A 19,076-nucleotide genomic window follows, 5' to 3' on the forward strand; every position below is an offset into this window, starting at 1 on the left:
AGCGGGAGGTGACGTGTTGCCCCCTGAAGGCAAAAACTGGGTCCTTCTATGTGTGTGTGTGAAAAAGAAGTGGGAGGAAGTGAGATGCCACACACCTGGAGATGGAGGACTCAGGAAGCTTGCACCGGTGGGAAGTCTCACTTCCGTGTCTGAAACCGGAAGGGAATGTGGGGGCCCCTCCTTAGAGCCAGTCTGTGCACGTCTCGGTTCTAGCCCAGCTTTGAGATTTGCTCCGGAGCCCTGCACCTCGTCCCAGACACAATCGGGGCCCCTCCTGCGTTATGGGGACCTTGTATTGCAGAGCACAGAATGGACAGCTGTGCTTTACGGGCAGAGGGCTCAGCCCGCCGTCGTAACTGAGGCTCACAGAGTAGGGGGAGAAACTTGCCCAAGGCCACACGGCCAGCTAGGAGCAGAGTCGACACAGGAATTTCTGAATCCCATCCAGGGCATGGAGCACACAGTTGCAGGACCAGAGCGCCCTCTCCTGGCCTCCTCCTCGCCCCCACCCCCACCCTGCCAGGAGGAGACAAAAGCCCTCTAGGGGGCTCCATTTTCTGTGGGGTGGAGAGTGTTTTCACGTACGGGGCGGGGTGACACGGGACTCCCACGTGCACATGCGTGGGTTATTGAAACATGAGGACCCCAGCCCTACCTGGCTCAGAGTCCCGTGGGTTGTGTGTCTGACCCAACGACATAGAACATGACAGCCCCAGGGCCCTGTTGGTTGCAGAAGCCGGGGGACATTGTTACCCAAATATTCCTTTTTCTCCTGGAATGGCCCTACAAGGCCAGTTCCCCGGAACTTCGGCCAGCCCTTCCCTAACCCATTTTTTCTCTTGTGACACACACAAGGCATCCAGTCCCCTGGTCTACCCGCCACTTTGTAGAGCTGTTTCATCGCATTAAGTCTTCAAGCACCTCCTGCAGTGTTCAAAAGGGACTGCCTCGTCTTGCGTTTCAAGGTACAAAAGGATACAGGGAAACCCGTGTTCCCTTAATGTATTCCTCAGGTAGAACCCACCGGATCGCACCCCGTCTAGCATCCCTCCCTCCTGTCTCACCCATCCGCCAGTGCAAATAGTTCTGTCCTTTATCCCATCCCCCTAAGACCTCGGCAGGAAGGGACAACTACGGTCCTACGAACTCACGCCTCCTCCTGTCAGAGGACCAGTTCTCGGCACAGCTCTGCCAAGGCCCAGCTGTGTCACCACCGCAGGCAATTTGCCAAACTTCCTGGGCCTCAGTTTCCTCATCTGTAAAACGGAGACACCAATAGTCACACCATGTAATCTGAAAAGTTTCTAAAACCGCTCGTGCGTTCGCGATAAAAAGCCAGTCTTTTTTTTACATTAAATTTATTGGGGTAATACTGCTTAATAACATATAATTTTCAAGTGTACGAGATTATAATCCAAAATTTGTACCCTCTATTACCTGCTCAGCCCTCAAAGTCTAGTTTCCTTCTGTTGCCATATTTCCGACTCCTTCTACCCACCTCACCCTCTCCCATCCCCCCACCCCCTTTAGGACCCACCCTTCTGTTGTCTGTAGCTATGAGTTTGTTTTTATTTGTTTCCTTAGGTTGTTGGTTAATTTTTGTTTTCTATCCCACACATGAGTGAAATAATGCTTTTCAATCTTTTTCCATCTGACCTTCTCATACAGCATAATATTCTCAAAGATCCATCCAAGTTGTCACCAATGATGACATTTTATCAGTTTTACAGCTCTTTGATTCCTCCCGCGCTGATGCTCCATGGTCTTCCTAACACAGGATAACAGCAGCCCCCGGGGCAGTGGCAGCACCTGGGGCCTCCGGGACCCTCAAGAGGTGGCGGCGGTGGCGTCCGTGGGCCCCGTGGTGGCTCCCGTAGCAGCTCCCCGCAGAGAGTGCTTGCGGGTTGCGGGGTTGAGTCTTGCAGGCGGCTGGCACTGCCATAGGCGTTTTCTGGCAGAACCTCAGCTCAGCGATGCAAGGGGAAGCCCAGCGAGCCATCCCCGCCTCGGGAGATGCTCACAGGAGCCAGGAGGTCCCTGAAGTGCCCAGGTTCCTGGCCCTGATGCCCTGATCCTCAGGACATCGGAAGGCTGGCTGTTTATGGACTTCTCATCTCTTCATTCAAACCACGGGGACTGACCGACATCTCAGGAAGGTCCAAGGCGCGGTTTCCAGACTTGCGCAGTGCGGTGTTGTGGGCGTGGTGTTGTGGAAGGCGGTGCAGTCGTCACGTGAGGGAGTCGGGCTCCGGGAGGACAGGTGACCGAAGACCCTGGGCGGCAGAGTAACGTGCTGGCCCGAACTGGAACTCGGATGAGAGCAGGGCTCAGGGCTCGAAACCCCCACTGGGCTCGTTGTCTTATGTCCCCATAAAACACGTCCCCAAACTCTTCGAGTCTCCTCTCATTGAAGGATGAGATCTAAGCAGGCCGTGGCAGCTTGACCCACAGTATGGGAGAAGGTTGCTGCGTGACTTCTGAGGCTAGGTCACAGAGGCCACCTGGTCCTATGGGAGGCTGTCTCTAGGGGAAGCCGGGCACCATGTGAGTAGTCTCAGAACCACCCCGAGACCATCGTGCCAGAGAGGTCAGACGCAGGAACCGGGGGTGGAGGCCCAGCTGACGGCCAGCGCCAAGCGAGTGAGCCTTTACGGATGTCCAGCCCAGGTGACTGCAGCCCCGGACATCGGTCTGCAAACTCAGGAGAGAGCGGAACAGGAATCCTCCAGCTGAGCCCTTCTGGAATTCCTGACTCACAGCGCCCCCAGCTGGGACCCAGGGTAACTGTAACCCAGCTGAGTCTCTTTAATGTGGTCGAATTTGAAAAGTATCAAATGAGTTCCAGTGGCTCACGAGTCTCCTGAGAGAGATGTTCAGGACACCGTGGATGTCGCTCCCTCAGGTCTTTCTGTCTCCAAATCGACGACCTCTTTGGTCTCGTTGTTCCCAATTTGCCCTCTCTACCACCCTCAACGGGGACAGGGGACCCGACGTCCGATGGTCCCCGCACGGCGTGACACAGAAGTCAGCCCTTTGCTGAGAGTGTCCTCGGCGCCCTCCCGACCCACAGCCCCTCCGGCCGGTCCGTCCCCTCGTGTGGAGAAACCGGACAGTGTTCGTCCCCGCCCCGCCCCCCGCTGGGGGTGCTCCAGGGGCGGGGAGGCGGGACCTTTAGGGGTTGGCGAGGCCCCCTGATCGGCTTTGGGAGGCGCGTTCAACGGACAAGGGAGAAGCAAGTGAGGACAACGGGCTTTATTTTTCTCCCTGGTCAGACAGGGCTGATAACACGAGGAGGCAGAGAGGAGGGGAGCCCACAGGCTCCTGGAAAACGGATGCGGAGCATCCTCTGGGGAGGGGAGGGGGGAGGCGGGAGGCTCGGCCGCCGGGAACATTCCCGCAGCTCGGCAGCTGGGCTTGGGTGGGAGGGAACAGGGTGTAGGAACAGAGTAGTCCGGCTGGGGTCATCCTTCGGCCCTCTGGCTTCACGTCTCCTCTCAGTCGCTGGTCCCAGCGTCGGCGCCCAGGTCAGCAGCAGCCCCCGGAGCCGTGGCCGCAGCCGGAGCCCCCGGCCTGCTGGCCACGGCCGGCGTCACAGGAGTCGGAGCTCTGGCGACGGCACCAGTGGGACCTGCGGTGCCTGTGGTGGCCCAGGCAGCAGCCGCCCTCGGAGCTGGGGCCGCAGCCGGCCCCCGAGCTGGGGCCACAGGCGGCGGGGGCCGCAGGCAGACACTGCGCTGGGCTCTTCGGGGGGCACTTGGGGGAGGCGCACTTGGGCGGGGGCTGGCACTGCTGCTGGTTCTGCTGGCAGGACATCTCGGCGGGGAGCGGGCCTGGCACGCGGAGGGGAAACGCTCTGAGCACGGCAGCCTCGGCCGCTGCGCCTCGCCCCCGCCGCGGGTTCTGCCCCGCCCTGGTCCCCGGGACCTCGCCGCTGTCTACGCCCAGCTCTGCTCTGCGGGGAGAGCCGGGGGCACGGAGGGGCCACGTGCCTTTGGACGAAGCACCTCCCAGGATGTCGGCGGGGCCGTGTGCGTGCCCGACAGCGCCCTCGGAACGCAGCCGAGGGCCTGTACCCCGCTCCGCGGCTCGTCCCTCACCAGCGCCCGACCCGCACCGCTGCCCACGGCGGGCCCCTCCCCGCCGGTTCCACTCAGACCTGAGCCCGGGTTCCCAGCCCCGCGGCCCAGGCCCTGGCCCCTGCAGACACTCACCGGGTGCGGAGGAGGCGGAGGCGGCTGTGCTGAGCAGGCTGTGGATGTGGAGCCCGGGGCCGGAGGCCTTTTATCCCGAGCTGGGCTGGTGACACACGGCCCCAGCACGCTGCTGCTTTCTCAACGGGGGAGGGGACAGTGCCAACACTCCCACCCCAGCCCTGCGGCTTCCTCCTGCACACGTGCGGAGCTGTCTGGCAAGAGGGGACCAGGGAGGGAATCCTGCCGGCTGCCCCCAGGCGAGTCAGGGACCTGCCGAGTCTCCTTTTGCTCATTTAGCTCAGATGCTTTGACTTCAGCTCTGCCCCCGGGTTGCTCTGGGCAGTGAGGCTGCGGCGATGCGTATGACACACTTCCTGACCTTGAGCATTTCAAGTTTAACTGGACAGACCTCAGAGGAGTTAACATTTGTGTCGGATACTACGAAAGTCCTTCGACACTGCCGTCGTGGGCATCGCTTCCCTGGTTTCTGCATAGTCCTGAGGATTGTGATTCATTCGGGGATAGTCAGCTCATTTCTCAGGATGCCGGTGACCTGAGACCACTGGACTCTACGAGCGAGACGTGTCAGGAAACGGATGGGGGATGGGATTCGGCTGATCTGGTCAGGTGCAGATAGAAGTTAAGGTAGAATTATACGAGCAGGTGGACAAAACATCGGAAGGACCTACAGTATTTGAGATCGTGAAACTCAGTATAAAAAAAAAATTAGTTTATACATATTTAGTTTCCTGCAGAATGTACGATCGTGATTTTTTAAAAAATGAAATAATCTACGAATGTGCGATATTTAAGATAATTATTGGGAGTCATCAAGGCGATTCGCTCAACGTGCAGCTGATGATGAGGCTGACGATGGTGGCGATGTTACGTGCATTACGTGTAATAGAGCAGATCCGAGCGTTTCTAAGGTTTGCGTACGATGGTTTTTAAATAAAGTCTGGATCCTTTTTTCCCATTGGATTTTATTACAATACTAGAGACGAGTTTCTCGTTGGCTCATCTCTGCTATCGCAATGGCTGCTTTTCTCTCTTTGTTTCCAATAGATTATAGTCAGAACTACAGCAAACATCAATTATTTATATTCTAACTTCATGGCAATTTTAAAGGGAATATTTGAATGGACAACGTGTGTGATTCTTTTGTGTATTTCGGCTATGAAATTCCTTACATGGGCTTGCGGTTCGCAGCGTACCCACTATAAAGTGTAGGGGCTTCGAGACTCGTTTTGAGAATGAATTGCACCGGGGCACAAGGAAAGGTGCCTTGGGATGGAGGAGGGGGAAGGGTTAGCGCTGGCACCGACCCTGCTCTCCGACATTCTTGTCTCCAGGAGCGGTCTCTCGCTGGGGCGACCTTCGTAGGCTTAACGCCAGCCTCTGCTGGAGGGTCCCTTTGCTTCACGATGTTGGGGACCCCGCCAGTTGATAGCGCTTTGGAGGGAATTACCCAGCAAGGGGGGAATGGGCGCTTTCTCGAACGTCACGTGTTGAAAACCCCGTAGCCCTTTCTCGCGGCCGGCCGTGCGGGCCAGAGGAGGCCAGGGACACACGGGAAGGGGAGGGTTCGTGTTCACGGAAGTGTGCTGCGGGGTAACTCGGGCCTTCCGAAGGGTTCACTTTGTCCCCTGGTGTGTGACTCTGGGTTGTGACATGGCCTTCCGTCTTTTCTCTCCTGGGTCTAATGTTTGCCTCGAGCCCTCTCTGCTTCCAACAGCCACCGCCAGTCCCCCCACAACCCCCTTGAAGTTTCTTCTCCTTTAAGTCGTTCATTTAATAAATGTCTATCAAACATTGTCAATATTGCCCATTGAAGACCGCCGGGAACACACCGAGAGTAGAACAAAGTGCTGATTGCTGTCACCATGAGGGAGACTCATGCCATACAGAATTCAAGTGCCATGGGGCATGCGAGGAAAAAAAAGATGTCGGAGTTTAGACTTTCCTCAAAAATAAACACGTCTCCATATCTTGTGATTACCAGAAGCTAAGCAGACAGCAAGGACGGAAGCCATTTTTCCACCATGGGTGGCAACCCCGAGTCACTGGCGGTGGTGGGGGTGGGGGAGGAAGGTAGGGATGCGGTGGTTTTAAAGAGTAACACGGATCACACACTCTGGGGTCGTTTCAAAGGATCGACGCATCCTTGTCGATGGCCGTCAGTGGGCGGTTTACCCTGTGCCTCCTGAACCCCAGCGAGGGTCTTCCAAGCTTGGTCCCAGCCGCATCCCTGACTGCCGGTCTGGGGAGGCTCCACGCAAGACCTGCAGATGGAGCTCAGGAATCTCGCCTCCGCCTCGATGACTGTCCGCTGTCTCGCCCCCTCCCTTTCCTTGCGAGATTGGGTGCTCCACGGGCCCCACACGCAAAGCAGCCACCCTGTGATGACAGAGAGTTGCCATAAGATCACGGCCTGGTCACTTCCCCCAGAGCACCAGGCCACCTCCCCAAGAGTCACCGATCTCAGGAGTCCCCATCCGGAGAAGCCTCAGCTTCCTTCCTGATACATCAAGGAAATGGAGAGACTGGTCTGGCTGGATGAATCTTGGAAGAATTTCATAGCTTAGTCATTACAATTAGTGTTATTGGAGCGGGCGCTGCAGGCTCCCGGGTCCAGTTCCTTGGAGTACATTCTGGACATTCCATACTTGAAGTCAGGGATGAATCGACAAACACTAAATCCTCTGCCTTTCCTGGGAACTCACAATTTTTGGTCCTGTCTCCTCCCACCCCCATAACCACTGCATTCCGTGGCAAGCGGCTGAGTCACACTTAAGGAAAAAGGGAAGAGGTGGCCAGAAAGTGCCACATCCCCTCGATGCCGGTTTGAAGGTCCGTGTCTCTAAGGATCTTACACGGACCCCAATCCCCCCATCCCAACAGCCGAGGTTAGGCAGCCCCCAGAGCTGAGGCTCGGCAGGAAGAGACTGTGGGTGGGCGCTGAGCAAGATATTTGAGTGGCACTTGGGGGAACCCTTGGGGGTGCTTGATACTCCTACTTTTGCTTCCAGGACATCGCGAGGGAAGTTTAGAGACTGTAGAGGAAGGAAAAGGCAATAATTGCATGTAATTGCATCAGTTTAAAAATGATTCTTTTCCTATATATTTCAGGGCTTTTTGGGGCTGAACACGTGGCTTAGGGAGCATCTGGGCAAAGAGGGAAGTAGAAAGTAACCTGAGCTGCGGGATTCCGATTCCAGGGAGGAAGGACCGAATCTTGTCCTGTTTTGATTTGCGGGCGGGAAATGGGCGGTGGGTTTGGATGATGGTGGGGGTGGTGAGTCTTAATTAGAGGGCAGTTCGTTATATCTCCAGCCCCAGGCCCTTTGCCTCTCTGTGGAGGGCAGCTAGAGTTTTGAGGAGAGAAAGATTCCCAAGACTGCCCAGAGAATTGTCCCTCGGTCTTCCTGGAGGAGCTATTCTTGATTTTTCATTCATTTATTCCTAAAAATCATTCATTTTTTCAAACCACTTCTATTGAGATAGGACACGCTGTGCTGGACCAAGGAGACTCGACCGTGGAGAAGATGCTAGCCCACCCGCAGGCTGACGGTGTGGTGCGGCTGAGAGACAGGTTATAAAACACGCATGAGCCAGCAGAGGATGCTGGTCTCACCTGTGTGGAGGGAGTCCTCGGGCCTGAGGTCCGAGTTTTGGGGCGTCAGTCCCCTGTTGCCCTTCGGTGACCCTGAGTGAATGATGCATCCAGATGTCACTTGGGATGGCCCAATAGGTGAACACGGATGTGGAGCTGTAATCTGTCCAACCACGGAAAACCCAGGCGGGGCAAGTCAGAGGAGGCATCGGGCACCCACCACAGGGCGAGATAAGGTGGAGGGGAGAATGGGCTGAGGGGAGCACTAGAGGCTCCAACGTCCCCGGGGGCAAAGTAATATGCTCACTGAAAGCATTTACGTTGGAGGCAAACCACTAGGGTTGAATCCCTTCCTTCTTCTCTTAAAATCTGTGTTAAGGCAGAGGTTAGCCGAGGAGGACAGAAAAAGCTATTCATCCACAGGCACAATGAGCCACAGCTGCCACAGGCAAAACAGAGATGGACTAAGAAACCTACAAAGGCCGCGGCAACATGCTTTGGCAATTAACAAGCATTTAAGGACCATCGCGTCAGTATCTTGGTGATGGTAGTATTGGTTCTGAAAGCCAGGAGTAGAAACTCAGAGAGGAGAGTGATTCAGATGGGCTGGGATGCCGAGGACAGATTCGCCCAGAGGTGAATGGTAATCGATGGGCGTGATGATCGTGAACCTGACGGTGATGGTGACTGGGAACACCCGACCTGACGCGGACTGAGGCCGTGGGAAGCACACTGACATCAGCTGTGTACCATGCGCTCATTGCATCTGCTATGACAATAGATAGATAGATAGTGTCCCCTGAATCATGATGTGTTAGAAATCTCTAAGAACGGATCAAATCATTTTCGTTTCGTGTGTATCTTAAAATGACAAATTTTCATTAATAATGATAATAATTACTATTATTATTATTATTACACCAAGTGCGTCTGATTACCTCGCTACAGGGAGGGCTGCAGGTGCGGGCATCCTTTCCCACATTTCATGGCCAGGTAGAAAACTCGAGCGAGTGCCTTCGAGATGCCTGAGGGAATGCGTTTTTTTTTTTACCGAGACTTGGGGGTTGAGTGTAGAAGTCAGGAAAAGAGGCGAGGATGGGCCCGGTTTTAGACAAACGTGACACCGCGGGGACAGCAACCTCCGCTCCTGCCTTCCCGAGCTCTCAGCTCGGGTGTGCAAGCAACAGACACTGCTGGTCCCTTTTTTCACCGCCAAACCAACGGTATCCGTCCTCGAAACGGTGCCACGCTGGTGTCTTTGCTGGGTCTAGCAGCCTTTTACCAGTATCTACGCAGTGCCCAAGGATGAGAAGCCAACCTACCTTTGTCTAAATCTGCTGTCTTCCAAGGAAATCAGAGACTCCCCCCACCCCCGGAAAAAAGGGCCCACGGGGATAGCAGCTCTCCAAACGCGGGACGAGTTCCACACAAATCCTCGCTGAGCGGCGGAGCAGGTGGGTTTGGATTTACGGCCTGTCTGCCAGACCGTTGAAATACCAGTTTGATGTTTCCCAAGGACAAAAACACCACGTTTTTTGATTCAATGAAACTCCTGAAGCACTGCACGGGGTTGATCGAGTGGCTGATTATTTCTTTATTTCTTTGCTTGTTTCTTTGTTTGTGTATTGCGTTGTATATCCATCCCCACACTGATTTCTCCCGAGTTTTCCATTTGAATTTAGCTCGGGCTTCCTGACGGCCCTTCGGTGTGGCCCTAGAGCCACCTAGGTGGGCTGGGTGACCAACCACCTTTTCCTGCCAGTCCTTCGACAGGCTGGCAGAGAGAGCGAGGGTAATCGCTCAGCGGATGACTTCAAGCTAGGGGAGAGTCGAGACCCTCTTATGTTTTGGGTCTCAGATATGGGAGACTAAATTTTTAAAAAATAAAGTATTACTGAAATTAAAACTCCTATGGTAGGACTCTTGGCTCCGCAGATTTTTGTTAGATAGATAGATAGATAGACAGACAGACAGATAGATAGATAGACAGACTAAACACGATAAAGTTAAACAGGACAAGAAAAATGTTTAGTAGAAAAATCTTCGTTGTTTTGAAGATCTCAGAAGCGCATCAAGTGATAAGGTTGCCAATAGCATGGCCTCAGCAGCCCGACAGTCACACCATGTAGCTGGCCGTGCGGCCTCGGTCCTCGTATGACCAGATCCTCAGTTTCCCCATTTGTAAAACTGGGCTGTTGACGGCATCGTTCTTACAGGTTGCTTAGAAAATTAAATGAGTTCCTCTCAGCCCCTGAGGGGTGCCTAGCCCATGGTCTGACAGTTTTGCCAATCTGTAATCCAGGAAACACGTCTTATGTCCTTGTCCCTTTTGTCACCTAGCCCACACTCTTCACATGATGGCGTTTCTTAACCTCTCGGCCTCATCTCTCCTTCCAACCTGTAACTTCTTTGCTTTAACTGATTCTCCCTCCTCTGCCCGCGACCCCGGCTCGCTCAGCAGTTGGGGTTACCTGTCCTTCTGGATGCCACGTCTTCCTGCCCCCACCTCGTCACTCTCCTCTGAGGATTCCCAGCCTCGGTGCGTGGGGCCAGGTGACCGTGCAGTGGGGTCAGCGGCGTGCCGTGCTTAGCTGCACCTGGGCTTCTGCCCTCTCGATGCCAGCGCTATGCGACAGGGATGCCTCGATGCTACAAACAACCAAAATGTCTCCAGAGAGCGACGAATATCCTTCGGAAGGACAGATGGCCCCTGGTTGAGAGCTGCTTGTTTTCTGATAATTGCCTGCTTCACACTCTCACTGTCTTAACAGGGACGCCGAGCCGAGCAGGCAGCAGGTGGCCACAGTTCTGGGAGCCCGTGTGCGAGGAACGGCCCCGATTCCCAGGACACTCCTTCCTGCACGACGGGCACAGGCCTCGCCTGGTGCCCTCCCCCCCGCCCCCACCAGGCCCGCAGCCTCCCAGGCCAGCGGAGAAACTACCGCCTGGCTCTGTGTCTTCCAGCTGAGGCCCAGGAGTCTATGCCCGGTGCGGGGCAGTGCTGGGCCAGAGGGACAGGTGAATGCACCCACCTCCAGCCACCCGGGGAGGGACAGAGTGAGATGACACATGTGCCGCCTGTGGTGGTAAAGAAGAAAGCTTTATTTTTCATAGGGTCAGATACAGGCACTGCGAACCCCTGGCAGGTGTGGGGGCGGCAGTGGGGGGCTGTGAGGTCGTGGGCATCGGACAGAAGGCCGCGTGGGCAGCGTGGGGAAGCCTCCTGGGGACGTCTCAGCTCGGCCTGGGCTGGCGGGAACGGGGCGTCGGGATGGAATGCGTCCGGCCGGGGCTGTCCCTCTGCCCTCTGGCTTCACGTCTCCTCTCAGTCGCTGGTCCCAGCGTCGGCGCCCAGGTCAGCAGCAGCCCCCGGAGCCGTGGCCGCAGCCGGAGCCCCCGGCCTGCTGGCCACGGCCGGCGTCACAGGAGTCGGAGCTCTGGCGACGGCACCGGTGGGACCTGCGGTGCCTGTGGTGGCCCAGGCAGCAGCCGCCCTCGGAGCTGGGGCCGCAGCCGGCCCCCGAGCTGGGGCCACAGGCGGCGGGGGCCGCAGGCAGACACTGAGCTGGGCTCTTCGGGGGGCACTTGGGGGAGGCGCACTTGGGCGGGGGCTGGCACTGCTGCTGGTTCTGCTGGCAGGACATCTCGGCGGGGAGCGGGCCTGGCACGCGGAGGGGAAACGCTCTGAGCACGGCAGCCTCGGGCGCTGCGCCTCGCCCCCGCCGCGGGTTCTGCCCCGCCCTGGTCCCCGAGACCTCGCCGCTGTCTACGCCCAGCTCTGCGGGGAGAGCCGGGGGCACGGAGGGGCCACGTGCCTTTGGACGAAGCACCTCCCAGGATGTCGGCGGGGCCGTGTGCGTGCCCGACAGCGCCCTCGGAACGCAGCCGAGGGCCTGTACCCCGCTCCGCGGCTCGTCCCTCACCAGCGCCCACCCCGCACCGCTGCCCACGGCGGGCCCCTCCCCGCCGGTTCCACTCAGACCTGAGCCCGGGTTCCCAGCCCCGCGGCCCAGGCCCTGGCCCCTGCGGACACTCACCGGGTGCGGAGGAGGCGGAGGCGGCTGTGCTGAGCAGGCTGTGGATGTGGAGCCCGAGGCCGGAGGCCTTTTATCCCGAGCTGGGCTGGTGACACACGGCCCCAGCACGCTGCTGCTTTCTCAACGGGGGAGGGGACAGTGCCAACACTTCCTTGTTGCTCACCTCCAGTGTCTTCCTGGACACGAGCCTCAGGTTCTAACGAGGTGGAGCCGGGATGTCCCCGTGACTGCCGGGGACTTCCGTGCGGGTCTGCTCTGGGCCTCGGTTCATTCCTTCGCTTCCACGTTTTGACACAGGCTCTGCCCCTTTGACTTCGCTCAGCGTTAGTAATACAGAGACGCGCGTGACGTGGTTCTTCTCCTGAGCACCACGCGGCCTCAGGGGACCATCACATAGACTGGGAAATCCCCCGGGGCTGACGGGATCAGCGCTGTCTTAGATGTGTTTGCAAAGACCTCGAGCCTCCGAGTTGGCCCTGGGAGGTCCCCAGGTGATGGTGCCGCTGTCTCCTGGGAATTACAGCTGGCAAGGCCATGGTCCTGCGCGACGCTCGCTAGGGGATGGGGGTTTGAAGCCATTTTCTGTCCAAGACGGAAAGGTTCCTAAGGGCGCCTCACGGTCCCCACAGGGCAGCGCGGGGAGAAGCGGAGTCACAGTACGGAAGGGACTTACAACCCTGGACACGGCACGATTTGCAACGGATGTTCTGAGAAGGAGCAGGGAGGGGGGCCCGGGAGAAGTGCCACCCCCGCGTGGCTCCGCGTGTCCCACCGCCCTGGCTGGGACCGATGAGCCACCGAGTCTGACACTGCAGAAGGTGGTGGAAGGAAACGGTTCATGTGCTCGCAAGAGTTAAGAAAAAACGGTGCAGGCGATGATAATGGAGCATTTTGCAAAACTGCGAGGCCGGCGATGGTGGGGGCGGCACGTGAGCCTCGCTTCTCGGCGCGGACCTGCTGATGGCTGAGCTCTGCGGAAACCGAATGCTGTTTCCCCATTCGATTTAGCCGCGATATTACAGATGCATTCCACATTAAACTTTATCTCACGCGGGGTAAGAAAAGACCTTACTTGTTTACTAAAAAAATGAAATTATCATCGGGACTTCAGCACCTACATATTTAAATATAACTAAGTGAAATTCAACAAAACTTCATTACGGCTAACGATTCTGACTGGCTGCAAGCTGCAGGGACTGGCTATCTGTTATCAAACACTAAGTTAAGAGTAAAGACTAAAGTGCCCTTTTTCTTTCCAATCTACGACTGACTCATTTTGAATGAGCGATTCCAGATTCTTTCTGGGAACAGGCTCTGGGCGCGGGGAAGGGACGCCTGGCGGTGGCAGGGGGGAGCCGGGCAGGGTCGCCCGTCCTCTCTGCTCGATAACGAGACCCGGTCCCCTGTGGGTGTGGCTTCAGTTTCAACCTGACAGCTGCCCTGAGAGCTGAGCTGCCGCCCACGCGCCCCTGACTGTCTCAGGCCCGGCCGTGCTGAAGCGGACGGTGAGGCCTGAGGCCGGAGCGGAACCGGAAGTGGCGGGCGGAAGTCGCCTCTTCGCAGGCGGTGCTCCAGGCGGGGGCGGCGACCTGCCTGCTCCACGCGGACCCTGGGCTGAGAGGCAGCACTCCACGGCTTTCCTCCTCTGCCCAGAGTTGGCTCTGGGTCTCTCTCCTTCCTAAGTACCACCTGCCACCGCTATTCCTATCTCCTGGAACTTACTGTCGCTTAAGTCATTTGTCCCCCGATTCTTCTTCCATTCTTTATCTAAGAGGCACGAACTGGGCCTGGATTTCAGCAGTGACCCAGAGGCACCTCTCTGCCTGCAGGGGCCCTACCACCCAGCGGGACAGTGGGTGCTCATTGAGTGCTGAGCCCTCAGGCAAAAATGCAGGTGCGGCACTAACAGACGCCCCGGGGTTCAGGCTTAGTCGCAGAAGGAAATAATTGTTTTCCCAGGTCATGTGGTTTTCCAGAAATAGGTATCGAGGCCACTTTTAATCCAAGTGGCGTGCGATTTTGGGGTTACGCTGTGGGGCTGACTCATGCCCTGGCGAGTGTGGCTCAGACCGTAGGGAGCCTGCCGCCCACACCCAGCCCGAGGAGTCCCGTGTCCGCTCCCCCGTGTTCCCCTTCTCCTCCTCCTCACCCCACTGCGCGGACCCCCTCCCACCTTACGCTACCTCGTCCTTCCCAGACCAGAGCCCACGAGGAGCCTGTGATGACAGAAGAAGATACTTGAACCCAGGGCGTGAGGTCCCCCAGATGCAGGGCGCTCCGAGGATGTCTCGGTGCCCTGACATCCGGAGGGTTCTGGAATAACGCCTGAGGAAGACGCCTGCCTGCCAGGCTGGCCTAAAGCGAGGGCAGTACATCCTGACGATGCCCGCGCTAGCTCTGGGGCAGGAGGCGCTCCCCCTCGGGTTCGGCTTGGGGGTGAGCCTTCCGAGCAAGGTCCACCGGCAAGAAACAGCAGAGAGGCAAACAGGGACCAGCCCTCCTCCTCTGCGACGGACACCAGGGCTGGGGAAGGGGAAGACGAGATGAGCCCGCGAGGCAGTGTCCTGGGAAGGGCTGCACCCCTATTGTCGGGTATCAGGTGCACAGATGGGGAGTATCTATTCCTCGGTTTGTAGTATTTCCTCATCGTTGGTCCATGAAAGGCCCTCTCAATTACTTTATCCATCTGCTGATCTATCTATCATCTATCATCTATCTGCTTATCTGTTTATCCATCCATCCGTCATTCTATTATTTAAATAACCCGTGCAAAAACCCACCGCACGACTGAAACGAGAAGTGTAAGCCGTGTGCATCTGCGGACCCCGCCCCACGCCCCCGCCTGCCCCTGCCGAGGCGGCCACCATCCCGGATCTCGCATGTATCATCCTTTGCTCCCCTTTCAATGTGATGTCATCGCGTTTCCCATGTGTATTCCTAACAAGTATTATTTTATCCTGTTATTAAATTGGACTCCTTGAGGTCCATTTTACCAACAGAAAAAAAAATCGCGCAGTTAAAATATACACAGTTCGGGCTTCGACTAACAGACCACCGTGTAAACACCAGGACAATTAATATATAAAACAGTCGCATCCCCAACAGATTCCCTCGTGACTGTCTGTGGTCACCCCTCCCCCGCACCACACCTCGCCAGCCACTGATCTATTTTCGGTCCTCATAATTTTGCCTTTTCCAGAGTGTCACGTAATCGGAATCACACCCTACGTTGCATTTAAAGTCTGTCTTCTTTCAGGTAGAACGATCCGCTTGGCATTCCTCCTGCCGTTTCACGCGTGAGTCGTCCATTCCTTCTGGTTGCTAGGCAGCATTCCATCGTACAGATGGGTCACCTTTCTCATGCACTCAGCCGATGAAGGACACGGGGGCCACTTCCAGCTCAGGGCAATTATGAATAAAGCCACCGTAAGCGGTGACTTACAGGTGTATCCGCGAACATAAATTTTATTGCTCTTGCCAAAATGCGTAAGAATGGGGTTTCTGGGGGCCCGTCGTGTGTGTTTATTTGTTAGGAAACTGGCAAACGATTTTCCAAAGTGCTCGCACCATTCTTTGCATTCCCACCAGCAGCGACTGATGGGATCTGGACGCTCCACGACCTTAAGGGTCATTGGTGGTGTCAGCTTTCATTTATTTCTTTATTTGAGCCGTTCTCAGGTGTGTGGAGTCGGCTCTCAATTCGCGTTTCCTTGGTGACTAATGATGTCGAGTGTCTTTTCCTCAGCTGGTTTGCCGTCCATATACTCTCTTTGTTGAAATGTCTGTTTAAATATTTTGCTTATTTTTTTAATCGGGCTGTCTACTTTCTAATTGATCTTTGAACATTTTTCATATAACCTGGACCTATGTAATTCATCAGATACGTGTTTGGCAAATATTTTCACCAAGTCTGTGAACTTTCTTTGCATATTCTTAACAGTGTCTTTAGAAAAGCAGTTTGTAATTTCGATGTAGTCCAATTTCTCAAGGTTTTTTCTTTTGAATTGCCCCCTTTATTGTCACATCTTTAAAAATCGTGCATAATACAAACTCATGAAGATTTTCTCTTACTTTTACACTAGAAGTTTCATACTTCCATGTCTTACATTGTGACCCATTATCATTCAGTGGCGAGCATGCCGCCCAATCTACAGCTGATGCTCAAAGTTTGTTCAAAGGACGATATGGGGGATTAATGATGAAGTGAGAAGAAATTCGGGAGGAAGGCTAGCAATAGGAGGATCAGAGAAGATGGTGGGTGATGTCCCCATCCTGGTCCCCGCCCCCCAAAGTCAGGCTGGACTTTCAGAGGGGCCCAGGTGTGACACTAACATCACTTCCTTCTGGCCGGTCTCTTCTCTCTGCAAACCAGCACACCGCAGAGTGACCGCACTGGGACACGCGGTGTAAACTAGGACCCTCCAGGACACCGAGGGGACAGTAGCCCTACTCGGTGGCATCCTCTTAGCTTGCCCCTCCAGCAAAACTGGTGAAAACAGTAGTGAGTTTTCCACTGCTTCCTCCTTCTTCGCCCTCACCTCAGAGTCCACGTGAAAAATCTTTCTCTTTCTTGTCATTCATGTTGTCCCCTTTCCAGTCTAGCTGTGGGGTGGTCGGGAAATTGGCCACCAGCCGGAAGGAGGCTGAGGGAAAGCATGGCTGCGGAGGGACAAGAGCTTCTTGTGGAGACAGGCGACCGTCAGGGGGGGCACAGACTCCGTCCCCAACGGCATCCCTGAGCTAACGCTCCGAAGGCTCAATGTGAGCCCTTCCTCGGAAGGGTCTTGCAATGACTCCGGGACCACCGGGCTTCAGTGTGGTTGAATTTTAGACCGAAATGAGAAACACAAAAGTGTCTAAAGGCAGGAAACCAGTCCATAGGTTTTAAAAAGACACCGTTCAAAGTATCACTTAATTAACTGTGGATACTGTTCTATCACCTGCTTTTTATCAGTTAAAAAAAAAAGGCTGTGAACATTTCTCTCCGTAAGAAAATACAAATCCATGATGTAATATTATTGTCATATAAAAATTAATTAAATTGTATATGGATCTTTAAAGCTTGACATTCTGATTACTTTTTTTTTACTATAGCTAGACATTATAATAGATTCACGTGTGCAAATAGTTTTGAATTTAGATAAATTGACTAAAAAACCCATAGCCATTTTCGGCTCTGGTCAATTTACTTAGATGCTGACATTCATCGCTACCTGACGGGACCTGCTCCCTTCACGCCTGAAGCAACACACTGCGCCCTGGGAGCCACGAGGCCATGGTGGGGTGCGGGGGGCTCACTCCGCCAGGCAGGCCCCAGCACCCCTGGCCCCCCGTCATTGCCAGGAGCTCAGAAGGCAGCAGTGGGTTCAGTCTGAAGGTTGCAGTCACATTAAATTACAATCACACTTGCGTTTGTTTTATGATTTATTCACTCATCTGTTGGGGGGGGTCTGTCTCGGTAGATGTGTGAGTGCAGGAGCAGCGTTCTGTCGTGGTCACAACTGCTCCCAGGAAAGCACGGGAGGCAGGTCCTGAACCAGGAGTGTCAGCCGAGGAGGGAGGAAAAGGACAGGGGTGGGGGTCAGGCTCCCAGGAAGCCTCGGGGTCATGTCACCGCGTGTCCTGCTTGAACTTCACTAGTAGGACATTGTGCAATTAAGTACTCAGGAAAAAGGCTGGAAGTCTAGTCCTGGGGGTGTGACAGGCTGTCCCCTCCCCTGGTTGAGAAAGCAGCAGCGTGCTGGGGCCGTGTGTCACCAGCCCAGCTCGGGATAAAAGGCCTCCAGCCCCGGGCTCCACATCCACAGCCTGCTCAGCACAGCCGCCTCCCGCCTCCTCCGCACCCGGTGAGTGTCTGCAGGGGCCAGGGCCTGGGCCACGGGGCTGGGAACCCGGGCTCAGGTCTGAGTGGAACCGGCAGGGAGGGGCCCACCGTGGGCAGCGGTGCGGGTCGGGCGCTGGTGAGGGACGAGCCGCGGAGCGGGGTACAGGCCCTCGGCTGCGTCCCGAGGGTGCTGTCGGGCACGCACACGGCCCCGCCGACATCCTGGGAGGTGCTTCGTCCAAAGGCACGTGGCCCCTCCGTGCCCCCGGCTCTCCCCGCAGAGCTGGGAGTAGACAGCAGTGAGGTCAAGGGGACCAGGGCGGGGCAGAACCCGCGGCGGGGGGCGAGGCGCAGCGCCCGAGGCTGCCGTGCTCAGAGCGTTTCCCCTCCGCGTGCCAGGCCCGGTCCCCGCCGAGATGTCCTGCCAGCAGAACCAGCAGCAGTGCCAGCCCCCGCCCAAGTGCGCCTCCCCCAAGTGCCCCCCGAAGAGCCCAGCGCAGTGTCTGCCTGCGGCCCCCGCCGCCTGTGGCCCCAGCTCGGGGGCCGGCTGCGGCCCCAGCTCCGAGGGCGGCTGCTGCCTGGGCCACCACAGGCACCGCAGGTCCCACCGGTGCCGTCGCCAGAGCTCCGACTCCTGTGACGCCGGCCGCGGCCAGCAGGCCGGGGGCTCCGGCTGCGGCCACGGCTCCGGGGGCTGCTGCTGACCTGGGCGCCGACGCTGGGACCAGCGACTAAGAGGAAATCGAGTTCCAGGGAGCATCCTGCCAGCGCGTTCCCTCCCAGAGCCCCCTCCTCCGCGTGCTCGGCCAACACCCAGATGCTTTCAGAAAGGACCGAGCGCCCCTCGGGCCCTTCCCCCGCAGCCTCCCGCCCCGCAGACGCCCCCGGATCTGCCGGAGCCTGCAGCATGCGCCCCCTCAGCTCTCAGTGCCTGTGTCTGACCCTGTGAATAAATAAAGTGTCCGCGTCCCCAGCTTCACGTGCCTCATTGACTGTGCTCTGGGAGCCTCTCCTCCCCGGGGTGGCTCCGGCCACCACTGCCTTGCCAGGAGCCAGCTCCTGCCTCTCGCCAGGAAAACTGCCGGTCCGTTTGCCTCCAGGGGCCGTAGGAGGAGAGGAGGGGGGAGAGAGGAGGGGGAGAGAGGAGGGGGACCGAGGGGGGGACGGGTTTCGACCCCACGCCCACAGAAGGGAGAACGTCCCCGGGAGGTGGTGTGGCCATCCGTCTGGCTCACGGCCTGGACCCTGCAGAGCGGAGACTCCCAGCGTCAGAGGGGTGTTGAGGGTCCCTGGCTCAGAGACGGGACGGGCGGCAGGGCACCCCAAACAAGGACAAAGGCTATGGGGAGAGCAGGGGAGGAAAGGAAAACCTTGGGGTGACCAGCGACTCAGTTTCTTCTATGAGGATC

At 56.7% G+C, this 19,076-nt stretch overlaps 3 protein-coding genes across 3 annotated transcripts; 1 reads left to right on the forward strand and 2 right to left on the reverse strand.

Moving 5' to 3' along the window:
* Positions 1-1,342: 1,342 nt before the first annotated feature.
* Positions 1,343-4,692, reverse strand: LOC107500635 (late cornified envelope protein 3D-like). The gene is made up of 2 exons (XM_036235245.1): positions 4,212-4,692; positions 1,343-3,830 (listed from the first exon to the last, which is right to left on the reverse strand). The coding sequence occupies exon 2, from the start codon at positions 3,811-3,813 to the stop codon at positions 3,526-3,528; it is 288 nt and encodes a 95-aa protein (XP_036091138.1). The 5' UTR covers positions 3,814-3,830; positions 4,212-4,692; the 3' UTR covers positions 1,343-3,525.
* A 6,251-nt stretch (positions 4,693-10,943) lies between these two features.
* Positions 10,944-11,941, reverse strand: LOC107500633 (late cornified envelope protein 3D-like). The gene is made up of 2 exons (XM_016126066.2): positions 11,844-11,941; positions 10,944-11,467 (listed from the first exon to the last, which is right to left on the reverse strand). Exon 2 carries the CDS (start codon positions 11,448-11,450, stop codon positions 11,163-11,165), a length of 288 nt encoding a protein of 95 aa, XP_015981552.1. The 5' UTR covers positions 11,451-11,467; positions 11,844-11,941; the 3' UTR covers positions 10,944-11,162.
* Positions 11,942-18,079: 6,138 nt separating this feature from the next.
* LOC107500637 (late cornified envelope protein 3D-like) lies at positions 18,080-18,641 on the forward strand. Its single transcript, XM_016126071.2, has one exon. It carries the CDS (start codon positions 18,084-18,086, stop codon positions 18,369-18,371), a length of 288 nt encoding a protein of 95 aa, XP_015981557.2. The 5' UTR covers positions 18,080-18,083; the 3' UTR covers positions 18,372-18,641.
* The last annotated feature ends 435 nt before the right edge of the window (positions 18,642-19,076 follow it).

This window comes from Rousettus aegyptiacus, unplaced genomic scaffold (genome assembly GCF_014176215.1).
Source record: "Rousettus aegyptiacus isolate mRouAeg1 unplaced genomic scaffold, mRouAeg1.p scaffold_m13_p_17, whole genome shotgun sequence".
In the NCBI taxonomy this organism is placed as follows: Eukaryota; Metazoa; Chordata; class Mammalia; order Chiroptera; family Pteropodidae; genus Rousettus; species Rousettus aegyptiacus.

What these genes read in the sequence shown, in the direction of transcription:
- LOC107500635 (XM_036235245.1), bottom strand. Translation starts at nt 3,813, where the DNA reads ATGTCCTGCCAGCAGAACCAGCAGCAGTGCCAGCCCCCGCCCAAGTGC.
- LOC107500633 (XM_016126066.2), bottom strand. Translation starts at nt 11,450, where the DNA reads ATGTCCTGCCAGCAGAACCAGCAGCAGTGCCAGCCCCCGCCCAAGTGC.
- LOC107500637 (XM_016126071.2), top strand. Translation starts at nt 18,084, where the DNA reads ATGTCCTGCCAGCAGAACCAGCAGCAGTGCCAGCCCCCGCCCAAGTGC.